The sequence below is a fragment of the Acinonyx jubatus genome, chromosome B2 (assembly GCF_027475565.1).
Source record: "Acinonyx jubatus isolate Ajub_Pintada_27869175 chromosome B2, VMU_Ajub_asm_v1.0, whole genome shotgun sequence".
NCBI classification, from domain to species: Eukaryota; Metazoa; Chordata; class Mammalia; order Carnivora; family Felidae; genus Acinonyx; species Acinonyx jubatus.
Window position 1 is genome coordinate 1,920,558 of NC_069385.1, and position 22,884 is coordinate 1,943,441.

At 46.7% G+C, this 22,884-nt stretch overlaps 1 protein-coding gene across 24 annotated transcripts in view; it reads right to left on the reverse strand.

Moving 5' to 3' along the window:
- The window catches only part of AFDN (afadin, adherens junction formation factor), a 140,742-nt gene that overhangs the window by 34,640 nt on the left and 83,218 nt on the right, over positions 1 to 22,884 (reverse strand). For 17 of the 24 annotated variants that reach the window (XM_053221961.1, XM_053221958.1, XM_053221959.1 and 14 more), the window contains 8 exons: positions 22,152 to 22,172; positions 21,278 to 21,423; positions 20,903 to 20,997; positions 13,180 to 13,445; positions 11,736 to 11,879; positions 10,023 to 10,221; positions 6,262 to 6,365; positions 3,875 to 3,961 (listed from right to left, as the gene is read on the reverse strand). In XM_053221961.1, coding sequence (XP_053077936.1) covers positions 3,875 to 3,961; positions 6,262 to 6,365; positions 10,023 to 10,221; positions 11,736 to 11,879; positions 13,180 to 13,445; positions 20,903 to 20,997; positions 21,278 to 21,423; positions 22,152 to 22,172 — 1,062 coding nt within the window. The remainder of the gene's footprint in view (positions 1 to 3,874; positions 3,962 to 6,261; positions 6,366 to 10,022; positions 10,222 to 11,735; positions 11,880 to 13,179; positions 13,446 to 20,902; positions 20,998 to 21,277; positions 21,424 to 22,151; positions 22,173 to 22,884) is intronic. The other 7 variants (XM_053221962.1, XM_053221980.1, XM_053221966.1 and 4 more) reach the window with 1 other exon arrangement.

Here is a 22,884-nt window from a genome sequence, read left to right on the forward strand (position 1 = left end):
AACAGGCGTCAAGGCCACGTGCCCGCCTCCTACGGCGGCACGCTGGCCAGTCAGCTGACCAGGCTCCCAGAGCTCCGTCCTCTAGAGCATCTGCGAGCCGACGTCCACATCGCTCTCTGGCTCCGGGTGCGTCCCCTACGCCCACATGCGACCAGCTGCTACACGGTATGCTCACTCGCCCAGCCTCACAGGCACCCCCCACCTCTAACCTACCACCTTCGGGGCCGAACACCTGGCTCTCTCCCCACACCCCCACCCCCAGCTCAATGGCTGAGGGCGAGCCACGGGGCGGCCAGGGCGTCTCCCTTTCACCCGCGAGAGCCGATGCATCAATCGCAGGGACAGCTGTCATTTAACAAGTCCTAGCACCTGTGACGCACTAGAGACACCATCCCTTTAGCATGACCGAGACCAAGTGCCTGACCCCGTCTAGTGAACGTCCCACTGCTCCCCACCAACACGTGCCCCGGGCTGGCCGGCCGCCGTCCCCACTGCCACCTCCCCTCTGGAAAACCAGTAACAGACTCCTTACTCCTAGCTGTTTCGGCTGCACCTCTGGGCCCCTGGAACCTGCGCTCCGTAGAGAGCCGTACCCTGTTCACGTTCCACCTTTCTCCGAACCCCTTCGATGGCGACTTCTTTTCCCTGTGACAAGACACACAACTCCATCAAGACCTCGGGGGCTTTCTAAGGGTCAGTGGGACACAGCCCCACCCCCCCACCGACCACCACCCCACGCCAGCTCTCCCGCCCTGACGGGACCTCCACAGCTGCGGCACAGGCCACGCGGCCCACAGGCCGTAGCACCCGCGGGGGGACGACTCTGCTCTGCAAGAAGCGGCCTCACCTCCCCTGCCCCGGGTCCACCTCGGAAGGCGTGCCCCCCTCACTGTGCCCCGGCCACACGGCCGCGCCTCCGCTCGCCGCCTCCCACCTGACCAGCACCTGCTCACCCTGGAGGCTGCAGCTCAGTAGGTGCTTCCTCAGGGAGGCCGTCCTCGACCTCTACTCTGCACTGGTGTTTAGACAGTCCGTAAGCACCCTTGGATCAATACCGACCTCTGATGCCATTCGCTCATTTGTATTGTTTTGCCTCATCCCTCAAGTGATCGAGGGATCACTGATACAGGCTCGGTGGGAGAAGAAAACAGAGCCAGGAGCACGCTCCCCTTTATTAAGTCTATTTTATAATCTGATGGATAAACCACCTTAGCGTTAAATCTGGCATCCTTTCAAGAAACTATTACTCTTCTTCTAGTTCTAAATTTACACTTTCACTGTGGAAAGTATTTAAAAAGACCAGAAACAAGAAGAGTGTTGAAATGCTAGGAATGCTGGAGAGAATGCCACCTTCCCAGTTTTGGACAGGACCCCCCACCCCCACCGCCCGCTGAGTGAGGCGCTCTGCTTTCTGGCCCTGCTCCCAGAGGAGGGGGACGCCTGTGGCTGCGGCAGGCGGAGAGGAAGGGGAAGAGAGTAGGTTTATTTCAGAAACCGGGTATCAGCCGGTCTGCTACAGATGCGGCCCGGCCACGCTCTCCTTGCTGGCTGTGGGCGGTAAAAAGGTTGGTCTTTGATTTCTACCTAGCTTCTGTGTTCTTCCTATTCCCCAAGAAGCCCCAATTCTAGAATCCTATGTCCCAATTAGAAATACTAACACTGGTATTTTCCATCTACAAATCTATCTTTTTAAAACGTCTTAGTACAGAAAATACCAACAACAAAAACCTAGAGTTCTAAAGATGAAAACGTGAAAATTACACTCTGTTTTCACACAAGAGGCACTCGACATTCTCTCTTGGAATAAATGTTACCCTAACAACTAACTACCGCTTTCCTACGACGCTCCTTCCAATATTGGCAAAAATACCAAAAGACCTCATCTTAAGATTACTACTTACCTACCCCAAAGCTAAGTCCTGCATATTCCAAACTACGTGAGGCTAATGGCACTCAGTCACTGTGCTACGCTGGTTTCTTACCACAAATGCTTTTGTAACATCAAGGATTCCAGAGTCGTTTCTATTTTTACGGCAAAAGCACTTTGTACTGACTACGCGGAGAGAACAGCGTTTTGCCGTGCTTCCTCGCATGAACGTGAACACACACAGAACGCACAGGCGCTCAGCAGAGGCGGCCAAGTGCAGGGGGCCACCAAGAAGACACGAGTGCAGCTGTGTGGCCAGCAGCCACGACGGTGGGCGCGGGCCGGGTGCAAGCAGCCGTCGGCACTGGTCCCGGCTCGGCAGCTCCGCGCAGAGACCTCCTCACGGGGCCTCACCCGTGCCCCCACTGCCTCACTGTGGTTCAGTCCTTTCGCCGCCCCGGTCTATTAAAGGGCTCCTCCTGACATTGAGAAGACCGTCCTCACTGCCTGCCGTCTGACCCTGAGCAGGAACCACTCCTTGGGGGAGAACCAGGGCGCCGGCACCCTCTCCCCGTCCCCTCACCCTCAGGTGCAGGTAAGCGACGAGAGGCGCGACTGGGGCTTCGATGTGTCTCCCTGTCCTAACCACGCAAGAACGGGGGCCGGGGGCCAGCCAGGGAGAGGGCTGGGGGTGCCCGAGGCGGCCTCCCTGTGTAAATGATGCCCGTCCTGTCCACATGGCAGGGTGCCAGAGAGAGAGGATCAAAGCCACTTACACGTAAGACAGACTTAAATCTTCAGCAAACAGGTAGTTCTGTACTGGAAGATAATTTTTTAAGCTGGAAAAGATGGAGTCGCTGATAAATGGTAGCTCCTATCACCCCACAGATGAGTGTTTCAAATCCCAAGAGGAATATTTGAAAGAGGATTTATACACACCCCAGAAAATATAAAGGTTAAAGGTTTCTGGTGAATCTGATTGCTGCAAGGTAATTTTTTATCCTAACACTTTTTTTCCCTCAAAATGGGCATCTGATTCAGGTGGGCAGCAAAGACAAAACAGTCCACATCTAAGGGTGACCCCATGTAAGCCGGTGCTTCGGAACCAGACCGCTGTGCCCCACACAGCACCTTCCATGCACGCCCAGCGGGCGGGCGCTCGCCTCGGACGGCTGACTGCCAGCTGGGATCCCCCCGTGGCCCCCCCGTTCCCCTATCGGTGCTTACACCGCAGCCCTGCGCGACACGGCACCCTGAGACGCCAGCTCCGTCACGTCCCTTTCATCTCTCTTTGGGGACAAGACACGGTGCGGAGACCTCGCTCGTCAATCAAGAATCTTGACTCCCCGACTCCCAAAGCACGGGGCTCTCCCTGGCAGTGTGGGGGCAGGTCCCCAGCCCCCAGGCCCGGTTTGCTCCATCCCTGCCTGTTCCCAGTGCGTCCCCTACTCCTCCCTTCCCGGTACTCGCTATGCGGCGGGAAGGCTTCCCTCCTGATGCCCCACGCGGGCAGCTGCACCTGCCGGAACGACGCGCAGCCCGGGCTGAGTACGCCCCCCCCCCCCCACACCCCTTCCCACCCGCCCCGTAAGAGGGCACCTGGACACGGGAACCAGAAGTCTCTCATGTGCCTCTCGCCCCGCTCTGACCATGTGCGAGACCCATCTCCTTTTTCAAACCCAGGAATCCCCCTCCTCCCACACCGGAGCTCTCTTGCCTGTCGCGGCGTGTCACGTTTTGACTCAGTCTGCTCCTCGGGAGCACCGGCCGCCCCACGTCGAGGTCGCACGCCCTCCAGCCCCGGCTTAAACTGAGAGCAGGCCAGCCCTCGGTTAAAGGAGCCTGAGCACGGCGGTCCCAGCCGCAGAAACAGCCCAGAAACAGGACCGCACACGCACCCGGCCCACGGGCGGGGAACGACGCCCCCGCGTCCCGCCGTGGCCAACAGCTGATTCAAGGTCTCAGGAATGTGGTGTGCCAACTTGCACGGTGCCAACTCCATCCTACCTTTGCCGCGACAATGCTGAGGCCCATTCCGTTTTGCTTTTTGAGAGTCACAGTGATTATTTCAGGTTCTTTCCGCAGAGGCTGAGCCTGAAGAATAAAAACAAAGGTGTGTCTTACGGCTGAAACAAAGCGTTTCTAGACTCACCACCTCCTGACCTACGCAGTGATCCTACGCACCAGGGTGCACAGAACAGAGGCAGGGGGCAGGGAGCGGGAAGAAGACCAGTCAAGGAGTACAGATACTCTTCGTGCGTGAAGCCAGTACAGTAAGTGTCCATATTCGTGTCAATACCTTGAAGATGAATCTAGTCACACATGCTACTTAAACGTGTTTCGAGAGCCTAATTTCTCCAACAAAACTAAACTTCCATCACTACCTGATTAGAAAAACCCAACCATAGAGACAATACCAAGTTTTCACTTTATTACCTTGCAAAGTAAACTACTAGGTGTTTTTTAAAGAAGCAATTTAGACTCCTTTTACACCATCTATGGGGAGGTCAGCAAACAACCACTGCCACCAAGCGTCCCCGTCTCTCAGGAAGATACGGCTGTCATTTTATCTTAGCAAACACACAACAACCACACAATGCCGCGGTAGAGCCCACCCACTACGTTGGGTAACAGACCCGAAAGGAGCTAAGTCGCAGCGCGATGAGACACGCGGATCATTTCAAGATCCGTAACCGAAGGAGAACGGGGAATTACCCACTGCAGTTACGTCACACACAAGTCGCACCTCACACGGAGGATAAACAGAGCTGAAGAAGAAAATCACCAGCGCATACACACTAAGGGAGAATTTAATCAATTAAGTACACTAAGTACAAAGGCACACTGCCAACAAGTGGTAATTACATATGGCTTCTAATTTAGGACCAAGGTCAGTGAGAGAATAGTTTAAGGAAAATAAACAATGGGTGACGTTACAATTTTTTTTTTTTTTAGATTAAGACCTGGAATCTCCCGAGGGGTCTTGGAACAAACTAGAAAGATGAGGAATCCCTGATCTCATCTACCAAGGTACTTCTTTCCTGTAAAATCTGGGAACTAAACTGCTGTTGCATGGGACTCGGCCACCAGCTAGCAGGGTGGACGCGAGTATGAGAAGCACGTGCATGGTGCCAGCAGTTAGCGCCCAGCTATCTGGCCTAACCGGGCGACTATCAACTAAGTCAGGTGCTGGAGATACGCACTCAAATCTGAAGTAGGCTACTATGCCATGATAAGAAGTCCCTTTGAATTCAATACACAAAATACACAAAACACTATCTTTCGTTAAGTATTACCACCTTACGGAAATCTACGTTTTCTTAGAAATTATACATAAAATGGGCAAAACGTTTGGACTGACTACTGATTAATAACTGGGATAGTATAATGAAGTCCCGTGGCTGTTTTCACACGGCAGAATCTCTAAATCTTGGCTCGGGCACACGGGGCCTACTACCCCATGCCTTCTGGGGACAGGCGGGCAGAGAATAAATGGCCACATCTCATCACAGGTAATGCACTCGTGCCCTACCCACAGGAATCTTGACAAAGTATGGTTACGTTTGTTGTTCCTCTGAACCCTGAAGTGGTTTAAAAGATGAAAATGGCAATTATAGCAAAATATTTAAACTGAGCAACTCAACAACAGTTCAAGGAGGAAAGATTTCATTTGTTTCTATTTTCTCTGCACTCGTATGTTAATGAAAGACATGTCAGTACAGGTCACGTTCTCAGGCATGGAAAAACATTCTTTGTTGTCTAAAACTCCTTGTAGGGAGCAAAGGAGAATCTTCCATAAAATGTATGAAGCTAACAAATATGGGGATTGACTACTCTTTCAAAAGATACAAAATGTTAAGTGATGTGATACAAACTTAATACAGGGTAGAACCAACTATAAGGAGAAAATATTTTTACCAAAGAAAAATATTCCCTAATAAAATTCATTAAGGCTATTGTATTAATATGTGTTTAAAAACACGTATTAACAGTAAGACTGGTATAGCTGTGAGCAGAAATATTTTTTAATTTTAAAAGTATCATTTGTTTATGGAAAAAAGTGTATAAACATGGCATGGTAAAATATACATAAATCACAGTTTCAGATTTTTAAATAAAATTGGTACTTAAAGGTGTTTTTTAGGGCCCCCTGACTGGCTCAGTCGGTGGAACGTGTGACTCTTGATCTTGGGGTTGTGAGTTCAAGCTCCACATTGGGTGTAGAGAGTACTTAAAAATAAAATCTTAAAAAAAAAAAAATGATTAAAAATTTTTTTTTTTTTTTTATCACAACAACACTCTCTACAATCAAGGAATGGGTTTGCATTCCATTTTCGAATCATAAGGAATACAGGTCGGTCTCTATCCCGCGCATCACCCTTCACAATACTTGCCAGCTCTGTGTTCTCACGCAGAAGATGGCTCTCATAATCTGCACCTTCAAAATATATCGTCCAAGTACCTGGTGAACGTGCATGAGGAATTAACCTGCAAAACCCTAAGGAGAAAACAAGCAAATTATAAAACTGAAAAGTAAAGCATGTCAAAACAATCTTCGAGGGGCACCTGGGAGGCTCAGTTGGTTAAGTCCGACTTCAGCTCAGGTCATGATCTCGCGATCTGTAAGTTCGAGCCCCGCGTTGGGCTCTGTGCTCACAGCTCAGAGTCTGGAACCTGATTCAGATTCTGTGTCTCACCCTCTCTCTCTGCCCCTCCCCTGCTCGCTCTCAAAAATAAACATTAAAAAAAAATTAAAGAAAAAACAAAAACAATCTTCAAGAAGGGAAGCAACATTAATAAGCATCAAATACTTAGTATCTAGTAACAGCATTTACTTTTCTTACTCTACACCTTTATTCCCTCTCAAAATGGTCTTATCAGATAGTTAAAATCATTATTTTTTGGTCTAACGGATCGACATCAAGACGAAAAGTGAAACTCGTCTCCCCTCCTGCCCCCCCCCCCATTTATTTCCAAAGAACTTTTCTCCTTACTTCTTGGAGAAATGACTGAATTATGCTGTCCCTCCTTCCTTGCTGACCTGTGTGTGGGCGATGCCCTGCACAGCGGGACCAGGGACAATGCTAATGCAGGTGTTTGCCCATAGTCAGGCGGTATGGTGATGGCTAGGGTGTCACGTGACCTGTGTGGTGGTTCTGCAGGAGGATGGGCCCCTACTCATTCATTACCCTTTGTCCCAATTTCCTTACTAGTTACCTAAAGCTCTTATAAATAAATCTTAGAATCATTTTGTAATGTTTTAAGGAAAATCTTTGGTATTCCCATCATGAACAAACGGTATCTTTACAAAAGTAAGCCTTTCAATTTATGTCATTCTTCATTGAGATCTTATTCTGTGTTTCCCAGAAATTTCTTGACAAAGTCATATCACACAGGCCCTGCACAGTTCTTAAATTCTCTCCACGGCAGTCTCATTATTATTAGCAGTTAGCAGCTCTGAAAAGCACCCCCCCCCCCCCAAAACGTGTGCTCTTCAGCGGCCCTCCCGGCCCCAGGGCGCCCTGAGGACCCAGGACTGGGCAGAGTCCCAGTAGGTGCTGGCGGGCCCTCTCCCACACTAGGATTCCACCAGTAAGGAAAGTATGGCTATCTGGGGGCACTCAGGACATTTTTTTGCGGTAAAGGGAAAAGGACACGTCACAATTACTTGGTTAAGATAAAGATATAAACGTATAGTCTTTTTTTGTTGTTAAATCACTGTTTCAATCCAGTTTCATTCAAATAAAACCTGCAACTTCTCTCTCTCCTGCTTTAGGGAATTGTAATACTCATGTAATCGATTAGCACACTTTTGAAATTAACAGTTTTCATCATTTTCTTATTTTTTCAAACACCAGGGTTCCACAACAAGGCTGGGTCATACGTCAAGCAGACAGTTTCTGCTGCCTCAGCTTAAGGAACGCATCTCAGGTCAGGTGTGAGTCCGAGCTGGTTTTACAGCCTTCTCTCACAGAACTGCAGGATTTGACAAAACAAAAGGAATATACACTGAGAGGGCACAGTAGTTCTTTATTTGGCTTACAAAGAATTAAGCTTGAAGAATCAAAAACACTGATGTCATAAAAGAAAACACCCAGTTCTTTGTAAGTCTTTTAAAGGCATCTGTGTAATAGGCTGTGTTACCATCTAACACATACGAAATGATGTGGGGATGCCAAGACCATGATGAAATATCACCTATGTCCTGAAATCAATCATGCAAGGGAGCCTCAGGGGAAGGCACGAGGTGCACTTCACCATCAAGGCAAGACCGGAGTCTTCCCAGCTTGGCAAACCTCTCTAGGGCACGTACCCCAACACTGACAGCTGTGCACACACCACAAATTACACGTACGCATCCGAAGAATGCTAGTAAATTAGTCTTCCCTCGTGCTCATTCTCAAGGAATTAATGAGAAGCGGGGCTTGTTGAGCCCTGGGCGCCCAGCAGCCCGCCGCTAGGTGCTGAGGGGTACGCGGAGCCTGACCCTGGACGGACGTATTCACGCGCTTCAAGTGCTCTCACAAGAACCCTAACCAAGAGAACACAGAAGCCCTTGTGGAAAAGTGGCTTCAGTGCAAGGAGGAGGCTGAGTTTTCTTGACAAAGGGTTGCCTGATGCGGATTTAAAGTAACGAGCAGCAGCAGCAGGGAGCAAGGCACAGGGGCGTCCGGGGCCGTACGACGCGCGGTTCAACGCTGACAACGAGGTCGAGAACTAAGACCACGTGGAGGTGGCTTATCGTGCTTGGCCACTGGTGTGCTTGATCCTGGAGGTGGCGGGGCCGAGCTGGGGGCAGGAGAGCCAGCAAGCCCAGCGCTGACGGGCCGGCCGGCCGCGGAGGGCCACAGGGAGGAGGAGGTCTGGGAAGGCACCCGTCATCACCTCCCCGGGTGTGTGAGGTGCTGAGGAAACACGGCTGATGGGTGTGGTGCCAGAGACCAGCTCAGCCCCAGTCTGCCGGGACGTGGGGTCCCCCGACAGGAGCCGTGGCCCCAAGACTCCCAATCTCGACCGCAGCTTTCTTAGACGCATGCTGCGGCCCGGACCCCCTTCTTCCCTGCTCACACAGGCTCTGTGCCTGCCCCTTCATCCTTCCCACGAGGTTCCTTCAAGCGGCACGGGCCGCCTCGCCTCCACCTCCCCGAGCCCACGGTCACCATCCCTGGGGGGGAGGGGGGGCTCCAGCCACATTTGCTGGGGGATGTAGAAGCACATAACCCTTCCTTTACAAGCAGCAGCCTTTGTGAAGTGAAAAAATTTTAAACCGTCAAGATCTTTAAAAACATGAGAATCTATGTATTGTAGCAAGTGGAATATTCAGTGAGATTCCAAATCACGCTACATTTATATACTGATGGACATAAAACCTTAACTTTGCTATTAGTGTTTTTGTTTAAACAAACTCTGAATTTTGAACCTATCTTTCTACTCATCTGAGCTCTGCGATACAAAATAAGGCAGCAGACTGGGACTGCAACTTGGCCTAATTTACAAGTTCATGCTTCAGGTCTAAGTGTGGCATTTTTATCCACATGCACCAACAATACGTAAGAAGGCACAGGATCAAACCAGGGACGCACGCTGCCCGGAGACGAGACAGGCTGGAGCCTGGCCAACAAGCACGTGGCAGGTCCCCGCGGGCACTGGGCACGGTGACGGCAGCGGCCACACCGGAGGCTCACTCTGCCACTGAGCGCCTGCTCGGTCCTCACGACAATCCCACGAGGGGCACGCCATCCATGTGGCCGTTTCACAGAGGGGAAGTCACAGGTGACGAGGTTGAGGTCACGCCTCAGACCGTCCGATTCCAGACCCGGTGCCACCCCGACACGTCTGCCGCGTCACCCCCCAGGGACGATTCCGTTCCAGGCCCACAAGAAACCAAGGGAGGAGCAACCAAAGGCCCTTCCTACCAGCCCAGCAGACGTGTGGCCGTGACACCGAGCGTGCACAGCAAGTGCCCTTGGTGGCTGCACGTTTCTGACCCCTTGTCGCCGTGGAGCGCTCACTCCCGAGCCCCAGAACACAGCCTTCTCGGAAAGCACGGGGTGGGTGCACGATGCGGGGGACTGCACGTGAGGACGCGGCACGACCAGTTCTCACTTGGACCCGGGCCGCGGTGCAGACCGCAGGCGCAGCAAAGGCGACTCACCTCTCTGGCACAGAGGGTCCAGAAATTCTTGTAAACCGTTTGGAACGTTCCTGACGACGTCACAAGAATAGCCGTCTTCCGGCAAAAGAAAAGGCAGCTGCAGATCAGGGTCCTCTTCCAGCTGCACCTCCCGCCCATCACTGCGTGCCAGCTCGTCGGCCGTGTTTTCGGCCACGGCCACGACATTCTCTATCAGGTCCTGGGGGGGAAAGGAAGGCATGGATTAAGAAGACCCGCCACAGGTGCAGCGGGCTAACCATTCAAAGAAGTTCTGTCGTTCGCGCGGCTACACGCTCTGGCAGGGCTGCGGAGGGAGGGTGAACGTATCGATTTGCACACCACCAGTTCGCAGAGCAATGGAACATTGACGGGGTACGCACTTTTAACACGTGAACAGAAAATGTTTGTTCCCCTTTTCAAGGGTAATCGTTTTCTCCTTGCAATTTTTTCATATCCACTTGCTAATAGTCCAATTTTTTCAGAACGTTTAATGACAGGAAAGGCTCACACAAGGGTGAGTGTGAACAGGATAAAACCACGCACTCGCAGCCGACAGAGGGAAGGTCCCAGCCCCTCACTAGGCAGCTCCGTGGACAAGTGCACCGGCTCATGGAGCGGAGGCCTCCCCGTAGAACCACCCCCCACCCCCCCGCCCCTGCGCCCAGGATCAGCCTCCCAGGCCCGTGCCGCCACGGATGCACCTGTCTCCTCTGGAACCCGGACAGGTGGTAGCGCACTGTATCCACAGCCACTTGTCCCCTGTGAACGGGGTGGCTGCACCACGCTCCCACGTGCTGTGTGTTGGCCGGCACCTGTGGGTTTCCCACCCTGGGCTACTCTGTTCGAGTCCTTCCTTGGCATCAACCCAGTCCCACAGGTGGACACGTTCCCCCCCTCCAAGAACTGCCCCTCTCAGGAGGCCTGCGGCGAGCAGACGGGGTTCAGCTGTGACCACAGCACCTGCCTTCTTCCTGTCTCTATAAACAGGGCCGTGGTGCACACCTGGGGCCAGGCTTCTACCAAGAGGCACAGATGCCAAAACGGGGTTCTTACCAGCCTACCTCCACACAGGTCGGGGAGGCCCCTGGGCCGCTTGCTGTCGGCAGCCCGTGGGGGGATGTGACGTGGGGCTTCATGCCCGTGGCAGAGGCCTGGGGGCCTCTGAGCCTCAGAGGTCACAGTGGTGAGCCCGTGAGCCAGGGTGACATCTCACCTCCCTCTCCTCTGTCCTTTCAACGTCTTTCCGAGAACCTAATTCCCTAAATTAAATCCCTCCCTACTTTAAATGCTCGTGGAGTTTCTATTTTAACATTTATTTTATTTATTTTGAAAGCAAGAGCGAGTGGGGCAGTTGCAGAGAGGGAGGGGGGGAGAGGGAGAGAGAGAGAGAGAGAGAGAGAGAGAGAGAATCCCAAGCAGGCTCCACACTGTCAGTGCAGAGCCCAACACAGGGCTCGAACCCACCAACCATGAGATCATGACCTGAGCCGAAATCCAGAGGAACACTTAACCGGCTGAGCCAGCCAGGCGCCCCTAGTTTCTACTTCTTGTACTAAACCCTAACAGCTACACCAACAAAAATGATCTTATGAGATGATTAAGCATATTAGCTTATTTGTTAAAGAAAAAAGATAACTATTAAAAGCCCCCTAACTGGAATTTCCCTACGCGAACGTGTGTCGTGCCGTGTGGCTAACATGGTGCCTCACTCACCGTGGGGATAAAGGGCTCATCGGGCGCACAGTGGTAATTCTGTAGCAAGGCCTGCAGCTGCAGTGAATTTAACTTAAAGCAGGTGCTGTTGATATTTGGGGTGTCCTCAGGAGCGTATTTATCCATGGTGAGCAAAGTGGTCGCCTGGTTGGAAGAGTAACAGGAGATACGATTCAGGAATAGTTCACAACCGTTCCCCTGTATGTAATGCTTAAAACAGTAAGAACTTGCTAATTTCATTTTGAAACGCGGAATCTTTTTAAGTCAACACACTTCTATTGATATTGAACTGAACTGAAAAACATGGTCTAGCAAGGGTTTAGATAGCCTCATAATTTTACTAAACATATATACATTTATATTTTACTAAAATACAGAAACGTAAATGACATTCAATTCTTTATGTTCACAAAACTTTTAAAAAATTCTGAGAAGCTTAAAAGTTTACGTAACTAGTCCGATGACCAATTACTGGGGCCTGAATGAAGTTTCCCTGTAATGACCTTTCCCACAAGCAGCTCCCGCCATGTGAGGAGGGTAGCAGCCTCCTTTGGTACTAAATTACCTTAAAAGAGATTCAGAAATTGAGAAAAAATACAGAATTATACTCTGTGATAATAAAAGTCTTGGGTTTGAGGTTGTGGATCCTCGTTCCCTCGATTGTGGAGCTGTGGTTTCCGGTCGTTGGCCGTGCAAGGGCTCCTGGAGAACGAGTTGGGCCCGCACTGTCGTGTGCGCCTTGGTCCCCTTCTCCTCCTCGTGCTCCTGTCCTTTGGGAGGTGGGGACTGCCAAGCGCTATGCTCAGACCCTTCTCTTTATCTTCCGTACGTCTACTATGGGTTTTTGCTTTGTGCTCTCCCGGCTCCACGTGACGAAGAGCAAATTATTACCCAGTTTTTGGCTGGAATCCACCTTTCAGGAAGGACTTTTATGAAATACACCTACTGGTCTCAGTAAAAAGAACCTCTGAACGACATCTATGCTACTGGTTACAACCTGTTATGGGCTGAACTGTGGCCCCTAAAGTTCATATGCTGCAGTCCTCACCCCGTTACGTCAGAATGGGGCCTTACTTGGAGACGGGGTCACGGTGGAAGGAAGTGAGGGCGGCAGGTCTAACGCGACTGGTGTCCTTACAAACAGTGCACATCTGAGACACACACGCACAGAGGGAAAACACCCTGAAGATGAAGGCAGAGAACCACCTTGCCGACACCTTGGTCTTGGACTTCTGGCCTCAGCAACCGTGAGACCGTGTCTGTGGTCTAAGCACCGAGCTTGGGGTACCCTGTTACAGCGACCCAGACACACCAGTACAGCACGTGAAAAACCCCAACGGGGGCTATGGAGGCCGTGCCGAACCCAAGTTCTCACCCCGCACTGAATGAGAGACGCTTCTAACGACGTCCGTGAACCTGCGCGAGGAGACTCGATTCAGCCCACCTGCACTATCCGGCTCAGGTGACAGTCGGCCGCCAGCTCTAATCCCTGCTTCTCTGCCCAGGCTTCCACGTGCCCCAGCTGCTGGCGGATGATTGCCCCCCAATAGTGAGAGCACAGTCCCGACTCGGGGTCGGTCACCAATCTGTTGAAGAGCCACATGTTGATGAAGTGGAAGAGCTGAGAGAAAAGCTGGATGGTCAGAGCAGCATTGACCCTGCAGCGCCTCAGCAGCGCCATCGCTCCCGTGAGCGTGTGCAAGACGTCATCTGTGCAGAGATACGGGATGAAAAGACGAGTCTGTGAATCAATGGTGCAGTTGAGAAGACAGCGATTACGGTAATAATACCAATTTAGTCATGTTGAAGATACTAATCTATTCAAACAGGAAGGAGTCACACCCACACGGGTGTTAACTACACTTAAGTTCACCCTAAGAGACTTTTTGAAAAACAGTCACATATAACACCCCGTGCTCATGCCAACAAGTGCCCTCCTCGATGCCCATCACCCATCTAGCCCATCCCGCCCACCCACCTCCACTCCAGCAACCCTCAGTCTGTTCTGTGTTTAAGAGTCTAATTTGTCTCCTCTGGTTGTATCTTATTTTGCCTTCCCTTCCCCTATGTTCATCTGTTGTGTTTCTTAAATTCCACGAGGGAAATCATACTCGTCTTTCACTGACTTATTCTGCGTAGCATAATACACTCTAGTTCCATCCACATTGTTGCAAGTAGCAAGACATCATTCTTTCTCATCACCGAGTAATAGTCCATTGTATACAGATACCACATCATTTTTTTTATTAATTTTTTTTAACATTTATTTATTTTTGAGACAGGGAGAGACAGAGCATGAACTGGGGGGAGGGGGGAGTCAGAGAGAGGGAGACACAGAATCTGAAACAGGCTCCAGGCTCTGAGCTGTCAGCACAGAGCCCGATGCAGGGCTCGAACTCACGGACCGCGAGATCATGACCTGAGCCGAAGTCGGCCGCTTAACCGACTGAGCCACCCAGGCGCCCCGAGATACCACATCATCTTTATCCATTCCTCAGTTGATGGAAATTTAGGCTCTTTCCATACTTTGGTTATTGTTGATAGCACTGCTATAAACACTGGGGTGCATGGGCCCCTTCGAATCAGCATTTTTGTGTCCTTTGGATAAATACCTAGTAGTACAATTGCTGGGTTATAGGGTAGTTCTATTTTTAATTTTTCGAGGAAGCTCCACACTGTTTTCCAGGGTGCCACACCAGTGTGCATTCCCACCAACAGTGCAAAAGGGTTCCCCTTTCTCCACATCCTTGCCTGCATCTGTTGTTGCCTGAGTTGTTAATATTAGCCATTCTGACAGGTGTGAGGTGGTATCTCACTGTGGTTTTGGTTTGTATTTCCCTGATGATGAGTGAGGTTGAACATGTTTTCATGTGTCTGTTAGCCACCTGGAGGTCTTCTTTGGAAAAGTGTCTGTTCATGTCTTTTGCCCATTTCTTCACTGATTAGTTTTTTTGGGGGGGGCGGTGTTGAGTTTAAGTTCATTACAGATTTTGGATACTAACCTTTTATCCAATATGTCATTTGCAAATATGTTCTCCTATTCTGTAGGCTACCTTTTAGTTTTGTTGATTGTTTCCTTTGTGGTGCAGAAGCTTTTTCTCTTGATGACATCCCTATAGTTCACTTTTGCTTTTGTTTCCCATGTCTCTGGAGACATGTCAAGTAAGTTGCCTGCAGGTGAGGTCAAAGAGGTTGTTGCCTGTTTTCTCCTCTAGAATTCTGATGGTTTCTGGTCTTAATTTTAGGTCTTTCACCCATTTTGAGCTTTTGTGTATGGTGCAAGACAGTGGTCCCGGTTCATTCTTTCGCAGGTTGCTGTCCAGTTTTCCCAACACCATTTGCTGAAGAAAGTCTTTTTTTCCACTGAATATTCTTTATTGCTTTAAGATTATCTGGCCATATGTTTGTGGGTCCATTTCTAGATTCTCTATTCTGTTCCATTGAACTGTGTGTCTGTTTTTGTGCCAGTACCACATTGTCTTCATGATTAAAGCTTTGTAATACAGGTTGAAGTCCGGAACCGTGATGCCTATAGCTTTGGTTTTGACTATTCGGGTCTTTTCTGGTTTCATACAAATTTTAGAATTGTTTGTTCTAGCTCTGTGAAGAATGCTGTGTTATTTTGATAGGGATTGCACTGAATATATAGATTGCTTTGGGTAGTATCAACATTTTAACAACGTTTGTTCTTCCAATCCATGAGCATGGAATGTTTTTCCATTTGTGTCCTCGATTTCTTTTATAAGCTCTCTGTAGTTTTCAGTGCGTAGATCTTTTACCTCTTTGGTTAAGTTTATTCTTAGGTATTTTATGGGTTTTGATACAACTGTAAATGGGATCAATTCCTTGATTCTCTTTCTGCTGCTTCATCATTGGTGGATAGAAATGCAACAGATCTCTGTATGCTGATATTACACACTGCAACTTTGCTGAATTCATGTATCAGTTCCAGCGTTTTTTGGTGGAGTCTTTGCGTTTTTCACAGAGTATCATGTCTTCTGCAAAGAGTAAGTTTGATTTCTTCCTTGCCAATTTGAACCCCTTTTCTTTTTGTTGTCTGATTGCTGAGGCAAGGACTTCCAACACTGTGCTGAATAATAGTGGTGGGAGTGGACATTGTTGTTGTGCTCCTGACCTTAGGGGGAAAGCTCTGTTTTTGCCCCATGAGGATATGAGCTGTGGGTCTTCCATATGAGGCCTTTATGATCTTGAGGTGTGTTCCTTATATCCCTTTGATAGTTTTTTTTATCAAGAAAGAATGCTGTATTTTGTCAAATGCTTTCTCTGTAACTATTAAGAGGATCCTGTGGTTCTTATCCTTTATTAATGTGATGTATCACATTGATTGATTTGTGGATATTAAACCAGCCTTGCAGCCCAGGAATAAATCCCACTTGCTCATGGTGAATAATTCTTTTTATGTGTTGTTGGATTTGGTTTGCTAGTATCTTGTATGAGAATTTTTACATCTGTGTTCATGAGGGAAATTGGTCTGTAGTTCTTTTTAGTGGGGTCTCTGCTCTTGGAATCAAGGCAATGTTGGACTCAGAATGAGTCTGGAAGTTTTCCTTCTGTTTCTGTTTTTTGGAATAGTTTCAAAAGAATAGATGTTAAGTCTTCTTTAAATGATAGAATTACCCTGAAAAACCACCTGGCCCTGGACTGCTGTTTGTTGGGAGTTTTGATTACTGATTCTATTTCTTTAATGGTCATGGATCTGCTCAAACTTTCTATTTCTTCCTGTTTCAGTTTTGGTAGTTTATATGTTTCTAGGAACTTGTCCATTTCTTCCAGATTGCCCAATTTGTTGGCATACAATTGCTCACAATGTTCTCTTATCATTGTGTTTTTGTGGTGTAGGTTGTGATCTCTCCTCTTTCATTCGTGATTTTATTTATTTGCATCCTTTACTTTTCTGATAAACCTGGATACAGTTTATCAATTTTGTTACTTCTTTCAAAGAATCAGCTCCTGGTTTCATTGATCTGTTCTACTGTTCTGATTTCAAGACAGCTGATTTTTGCTCTAATCTTTATTTTGCTTCTTCTGCTGGTTTTAGGCTTTGCCATTCTTTTTCCAGCTCTTTTAAGTGTAAGGTTAGGTTGTGTATTTGAGACATTTCTTCTTTCTTTAGGAAGGCCTGGATTGCTATATATTTCCCTCTTATGACAGCCTTCGCTGTTTTCATTTTCATTGGCTTCCATCACTTTTTAATTTCCACTTTAATTTCTTGGTTAATAACCCATTCATTCTTTAGTAGGAGATTCTTTAATCTCCCAAGTATTTGTGGTCTTTCCAATTTTTTTCTTGTGGTTGATTTCTAGTTTCATAGTGTTATGGTGTGAAAACATTCAAGGTATGATCTCAATCTTTCGGTACTTATTGAGGGCTGATTTGTGACCAGTATGTGATCTATTCTGGAGAATGTTCCATGTGTACTCAAGAAGAATGTGTAGAATGAAATGCTGCTTTAGGATGATGTGTTCTGAATAGATCTGTTAAGTCCATCTGGTCAAGTCATTCAAAGCCATCATTTCCTTGTTGATTTTCTGCTTAATCTGTCCATTGCTGTAAGTGGGGTTCTGAAGTCCCCTATTATTATGGTATTATTGTCAATGAATTTATGTTCATGATTCATGGATATATATATTTGGGTGCTTCCAAGTTGGGCGCATATTTACAATTGTTAGATCTTCTTGGTAGATAGACTCTTTAGTTATAATGCCCTTGTTCATCTCGTTACAATCTTTGTTGTAAAATCTAGTTTGTCTGATATAAAAATGGCTACTCTGGCTTTCTTTTGACAACCATTAGCATGACAGATGGTTCTCCATCCCCTTACTTTCAAATCTGCAAGTGCCGTAAGGTCTAAAATAAGTCTTGTAGGCAGCATACAGATAGGCCTTTTCTTATCCTTTCTGATATCTTAGGTCTTTTGGAGTATTTAGTCCATGTACATTTAGAGTGACTGAAAGATATGAATTTAGTGCCATGTATTTAGTGCCATGAATTTAGTGCCATGTAGTGCTGCCTGTAGAGCTAGGTGTTTCTGGTCATGTTCTCTGGTCCTTTCTAGTCTTTGTTGCTTTTGGTCTTTTGTCTTTTCTCCAAATAGTCCCCCTTAATATTTCCTGCAGGGCTGGACAGTGGTCACAAACTCCTTTAGTTTTTGTCTAGAAAACTCTTTGTCCTATTCTGAATGACAGCCTTGATGGATATAAAACTCTTGGCTGCGTATTTTTCGGATTCAGCACGTTGAATATATCCTGCCACTCCTTTCTGCCTTGCCAAGTATCTGTGGACAGATCTGCTGTGAACCTGATTTGTCTTCCCCTGTAGGTTAAGGACCTTTTTTTTCCCCTTGCTGCTCTCATAATTCTTTCCTTGTCTGTGTATATTGTGAATTTGACTATGATCTACCTTGGTGACGGTTTGTTTGTGGTGAACCTAATGGGAGTTCTCCATGCTTACTGGATCTTGATGGCTGTATCCTTCCCCAGGTTAGGGAAGTTTACAGCTATAATTTGCTCACATAGACCTTCTGACCTTTTTTCTGTCTCTTCATCTTCTGAGACCTCTAGGATTCGAATGTTTTTCCTTTTGAATAAGCTGCTAAGTTCTCTAAGTCTTGTATCGTCATCTTTTGCATTTCTCTTTTTTTCTGCTTCATTATTTTCCATAATTTTTGTTATTTTCCACAATTTCATCTTCTACCTCACTGATTCGCTGCTCTGCTTCGTCTATCCTTGCCATTGTGGCACCATTCAAGATTGCATCTCGGTTATAGCATTTTTAATTTCAGCCTGACTACATTTTAGTTTATCTGAGAAAGGGATTCTCTGGTGTCTTCTACGTTGTTTTTCAACCGCAGTTAGTATTCTTATAATCGTGGTTTTAAATTCTAGTTCAGACATCTTATATCTATGTTGATTAAGTCCCTGGCTGTCATTTCTTCCTGTTCTTTCTTTTGGGGTGAATTCTTCCATCTTTGTCATTTTGCAAGAAGAAAAAAATTATAAAATAAAAATTCAAAACAAAACAAAAATCAAATAAAGGAAGCTATATCCTAAGTGTGTTTCAGTCTGCTTATTGAAAGAAGCTTTATGGAAGAGAGAAAGAAGAGACAGGAAAGAAAAAAAAAAAGTAAAAAAGTCAGAAAATTAAAAGAAATTTTAAAATCGTAAAAGAAAATAAAAATAGATTGAAAAAATTTTAAAAATAAAAAAGAATTTGCTCTTTCTGTACCCAAGAGGACAAAAAGAATGAGGAAAAAAAAAGATTTAAACAAAAACAGAAGCAAAGAAAACAAATAAGTGGGCCAGCAAACAATGAAAACCAAGTGAAGTTACATCCAGTTTTCCCTAGAACTGAAACTATGAAGCCCTCTATGATCTGTACACTAAACAGATGGATGGACTTGTGCTGGTCTTCTGGGGGATGTGCTTGGTTGGTACGTGTGATGGCTCCATTCTCCACTAGATGCCACTGCTTAGCTTAGCTTCTGGAGTGGATCAGGAAAGGTGGAAATGGCTTCACCCAGCTCCTAGTCTCTGGTGCAGGAATCTCGCACTCTCACCAACCTGCAATCAAGTACGCCTCCTTTGTCTCAGGCCTCTGTCCACTTCCTGCCTCTACCCTGTCAGTGTCCAAGCTGTCCCTTCCAAAGTTTCATCAGGCAGCACCTCCCTCCAGAGTTTCATCTCAGATGGGATTGTGTTTCAAAAGTCCATACTTCACCAAAATCTACAAAGAGCTCACCAAACTCCACACCCGAAAAACAAATAACCAAGTGAAGAAATGGGCAGAAAACATGAATAGACACTTCTCTAAAGAAGACATCCAGATGGCCAACAGGCACATGAAAAGATGCTCAACGTCGCTCCTCATCAGGGAAATACAAATCAAAACCACACTCAGGCATCACTTCACGCCAGTCAGAGTGGCCAAAATGAACAAATCAGGAGACTATAGATGCTGCAGAGGATGTGGAGAAACGGGAACCCTCTTGCAGTGTTGGTGGGAATGCAAACTGGTGCAGCCACTCTGGAAAACAGTGTGGAGGTTCCTCAAAAAATTAAAAATAGACCTATCCTATGACCCAGAAGTAGCACTGCTAGGAATTTACCCAAGGGATACAGGAGTGCTGATGCATAGGGGCACTTGTACCCCAATGTTTATAGCAGCACTCTCAACAATAGCCAAATTATGGAAAGAGCCTAAATGTCCATCAACTGATGAATGGATAAAGAAATTGTGGTTTATATACACAATGGAGTACTACGTGGCAATGAGAAAGAATGAAATATGGTCCTTTGTAGCAACGTGGATGGAACTGGAGAGTGTTATGCTAAGTGAAATAAGCCATACAGAGACAGACAGATACCATATGTTTTCACTCTTATGTGGATCCTGAGAAACTTAACAGAAACCCATGGGGGAGGGGAAGGGGGGAAAAAAAAAAGGTTAGAGTGGGAGAGAGCCAAAGCGTAAGAGACTCTTAAACTGAGAACAAACTGAGGGTTGATGCGGTGGGGGGGGGGGGGGGGGGGGGGCGGGAGGGAGCGGATGGTGGGTGATGGGTATTGAGGAGGGTACCTTTTGGGATGAGCACTGGGTGTTGTATGAAAACCAATTTGACAATAAATTTCATGTATTGAAAAAAAAAAGAAAAAGAAAAAGCAGAACTCCATACTTCAGAGACCCCTGTGGCTTGGACCCATGTCAACTCTCTGGGGGAGGGTCTTGCTGAGCAATGGCAGGGTACCGGCTTGCCTCCGAAAATGTCCATGCAATCACTGAGCAGCAGCAGCTCTGAGATTATAGCAAATCACAACACACAGCTGGTGTCAGGTGTTGCCACACCCTGGCCTCTTTAGGTCTCAATACCAGCAAACATGGCTGCTCTCCGGGGTCCACTGGGACCTATGGGAAGAGGTCCTATGGCCTCTACCAGATGCACAGTGAGAGCTAGTCTTAAGTCAAACAGATGGTAGTTACAACTTCTTAAAGAATGCCAAATCAAATAGGTCATCTCATTTATTTGTAAGATACCTTCCTCTTGTGTAGATTAAGTATTAAAATAAAGTTAAACAGGAAGGAGGGAAGAAGGAAAGCAGAGGCAGGGAGAAGGAGGAATAGAGGAAGAAGGGAGAAAACAATATTCTAACCTATTTTTGGTCTTTGTAGACTGTTCTCTTCAGGGTCATCCAGAAAAGCCGGCATGTAGTTATTCAGTTCTGACTGAAGACAATGAACCAGATATCTGAAAATATGTGAACAATTTTAATAACCTCAGCAGGATGCACTGCCATTGTCAGACAGGGCATCACAGATGAAACAGTTTACACGTTCCATAACATTTTCCATTTAAAGTATAGTTTTACTCTCAGGATTCTTGAAACATAGCTCAATAACCTCATTTTACTAAATCAACACATCTGGCATGTATTTATGCTTCTTGATATTCATCTCCAGTTAGGGTAAATAAAAACCTTTAAAAAATCTCTACGGAATAGTGTAATCTCCAAGAACGTGTTCCTTACTTAAACGCCATTTGAACCAAGTGTGCTAAAACATCTTGGGCGTCCAATGTGATTCGACTAAGATCTCGGTCCTGCTTAATGAAGTTGAGAAGCTCAGATGCATTGGCCATCCAGAAAGCAAGTGCCCCTGCGATATTCTTCTGTTTCTGTAGATAGAACACATTCCTATAAGCAACCCCAAGACAAAAAAAAAAAAAAAAAAAGAATGAAAATAAAAAGGAATGCTCTTGAAAAGCTGCTGAAGATAGACCAGTACCTTCCCATTTTCACCAAGGTATTTACCACAGATACCAGATATTTGCAAAAGAATTTGGATACATATATACCAATGGAATTGCAACCTCTTCTTAGGATTCATGTATGGATACATGGATCTGATTAGCTACAATGCAAAAACAGAGATACCAAATCATACAACACCCAATTGGAGATCGTGCTTTATCTGGTAATCTGTGAAGTACACACGCATCTATCCATGGTTACCCACAGCCACCCTGATACTCGCAGTCGCTGGCTGAGATGCCGAGCAACTCAGTATCAAGTACTGATCTATCACATCATCTCCCGACCACATGTGCAGGCCAGGCAACTTCAGATGAGATCCAAAGAATAGGAACCAAGGATAAACGAGAAAGAGGAGAAACAGAACTTTTGTCATTTCATATCCACACTGAGTGCATTAAGCAGAAATTATGAAATGCTGATAAAGGTTGCACAGTCAGAAAAGGATTTAGTACTGCATGTTTCAGTTGCTGAATGAGTGTTATGAACCGCCCAGTCCGCTTGCTGGAGTGTTGTGTTTTGACATGGAAGCAGCGCGAGAAACTCAGCTAAGCCGACACAGCCAGGACCAGTTCCCAGCAGCGCATCCTACCTGATCAACCTGGTCTACTTCCTGGAGAGAAACAGACGAGGGGAAATCAAGCAGAACGAGAGAAAGAAACTTGTAAACAATCATGATAGTTTAAAAAAATCAAAACACTAATATGAAGGCACGACATGAAGGTACGACATTTAGTTATGTTATTCCCAAATTACACATTCATTCACGGTTGGGAAGCATCTCTGGAAGTACGTGACATAAAGGATTAGTTTTATGTTCTTAGAGTGGCGCAAGTGAGCGACCTCCAGTTTATACAGGGAAGGTGTTATGATATACACACAAACACACTGATCTACTTAAAAGATTTATAACACAAAGGACTTAACGTCTTTTAACAGTATTGTGTGTCTGACTAGCTAAAGGTACACGAGAAGAGTGTCTATCCCCTGGATTAATAGGATGAAAGAGACAGAAAAGACCAACAGTAAAAAACAAAATGAACAAAAAAACTAAGAATTAAAAAATGTATAAAAAACATAACCATACTAAAATGGAACAAACTCGTTTCTGAAAGGTTTTTACGAATTAAAGCATTTACTATAGTTCTTTCCCAAAATTTGAGGAGTTCTCTAATCACAGATTAACCCTAAATCTGAAGTTTAAAAGACCTGTTTTGATAATGATGATCTCACTGACTAGTTCAAATTCAACAAGACAAAGTCTATCAAAAGTAGTCTGATGACAGGAGTTTCCCCAATTTGCAACAGGCTTCAGAAATGCAAAC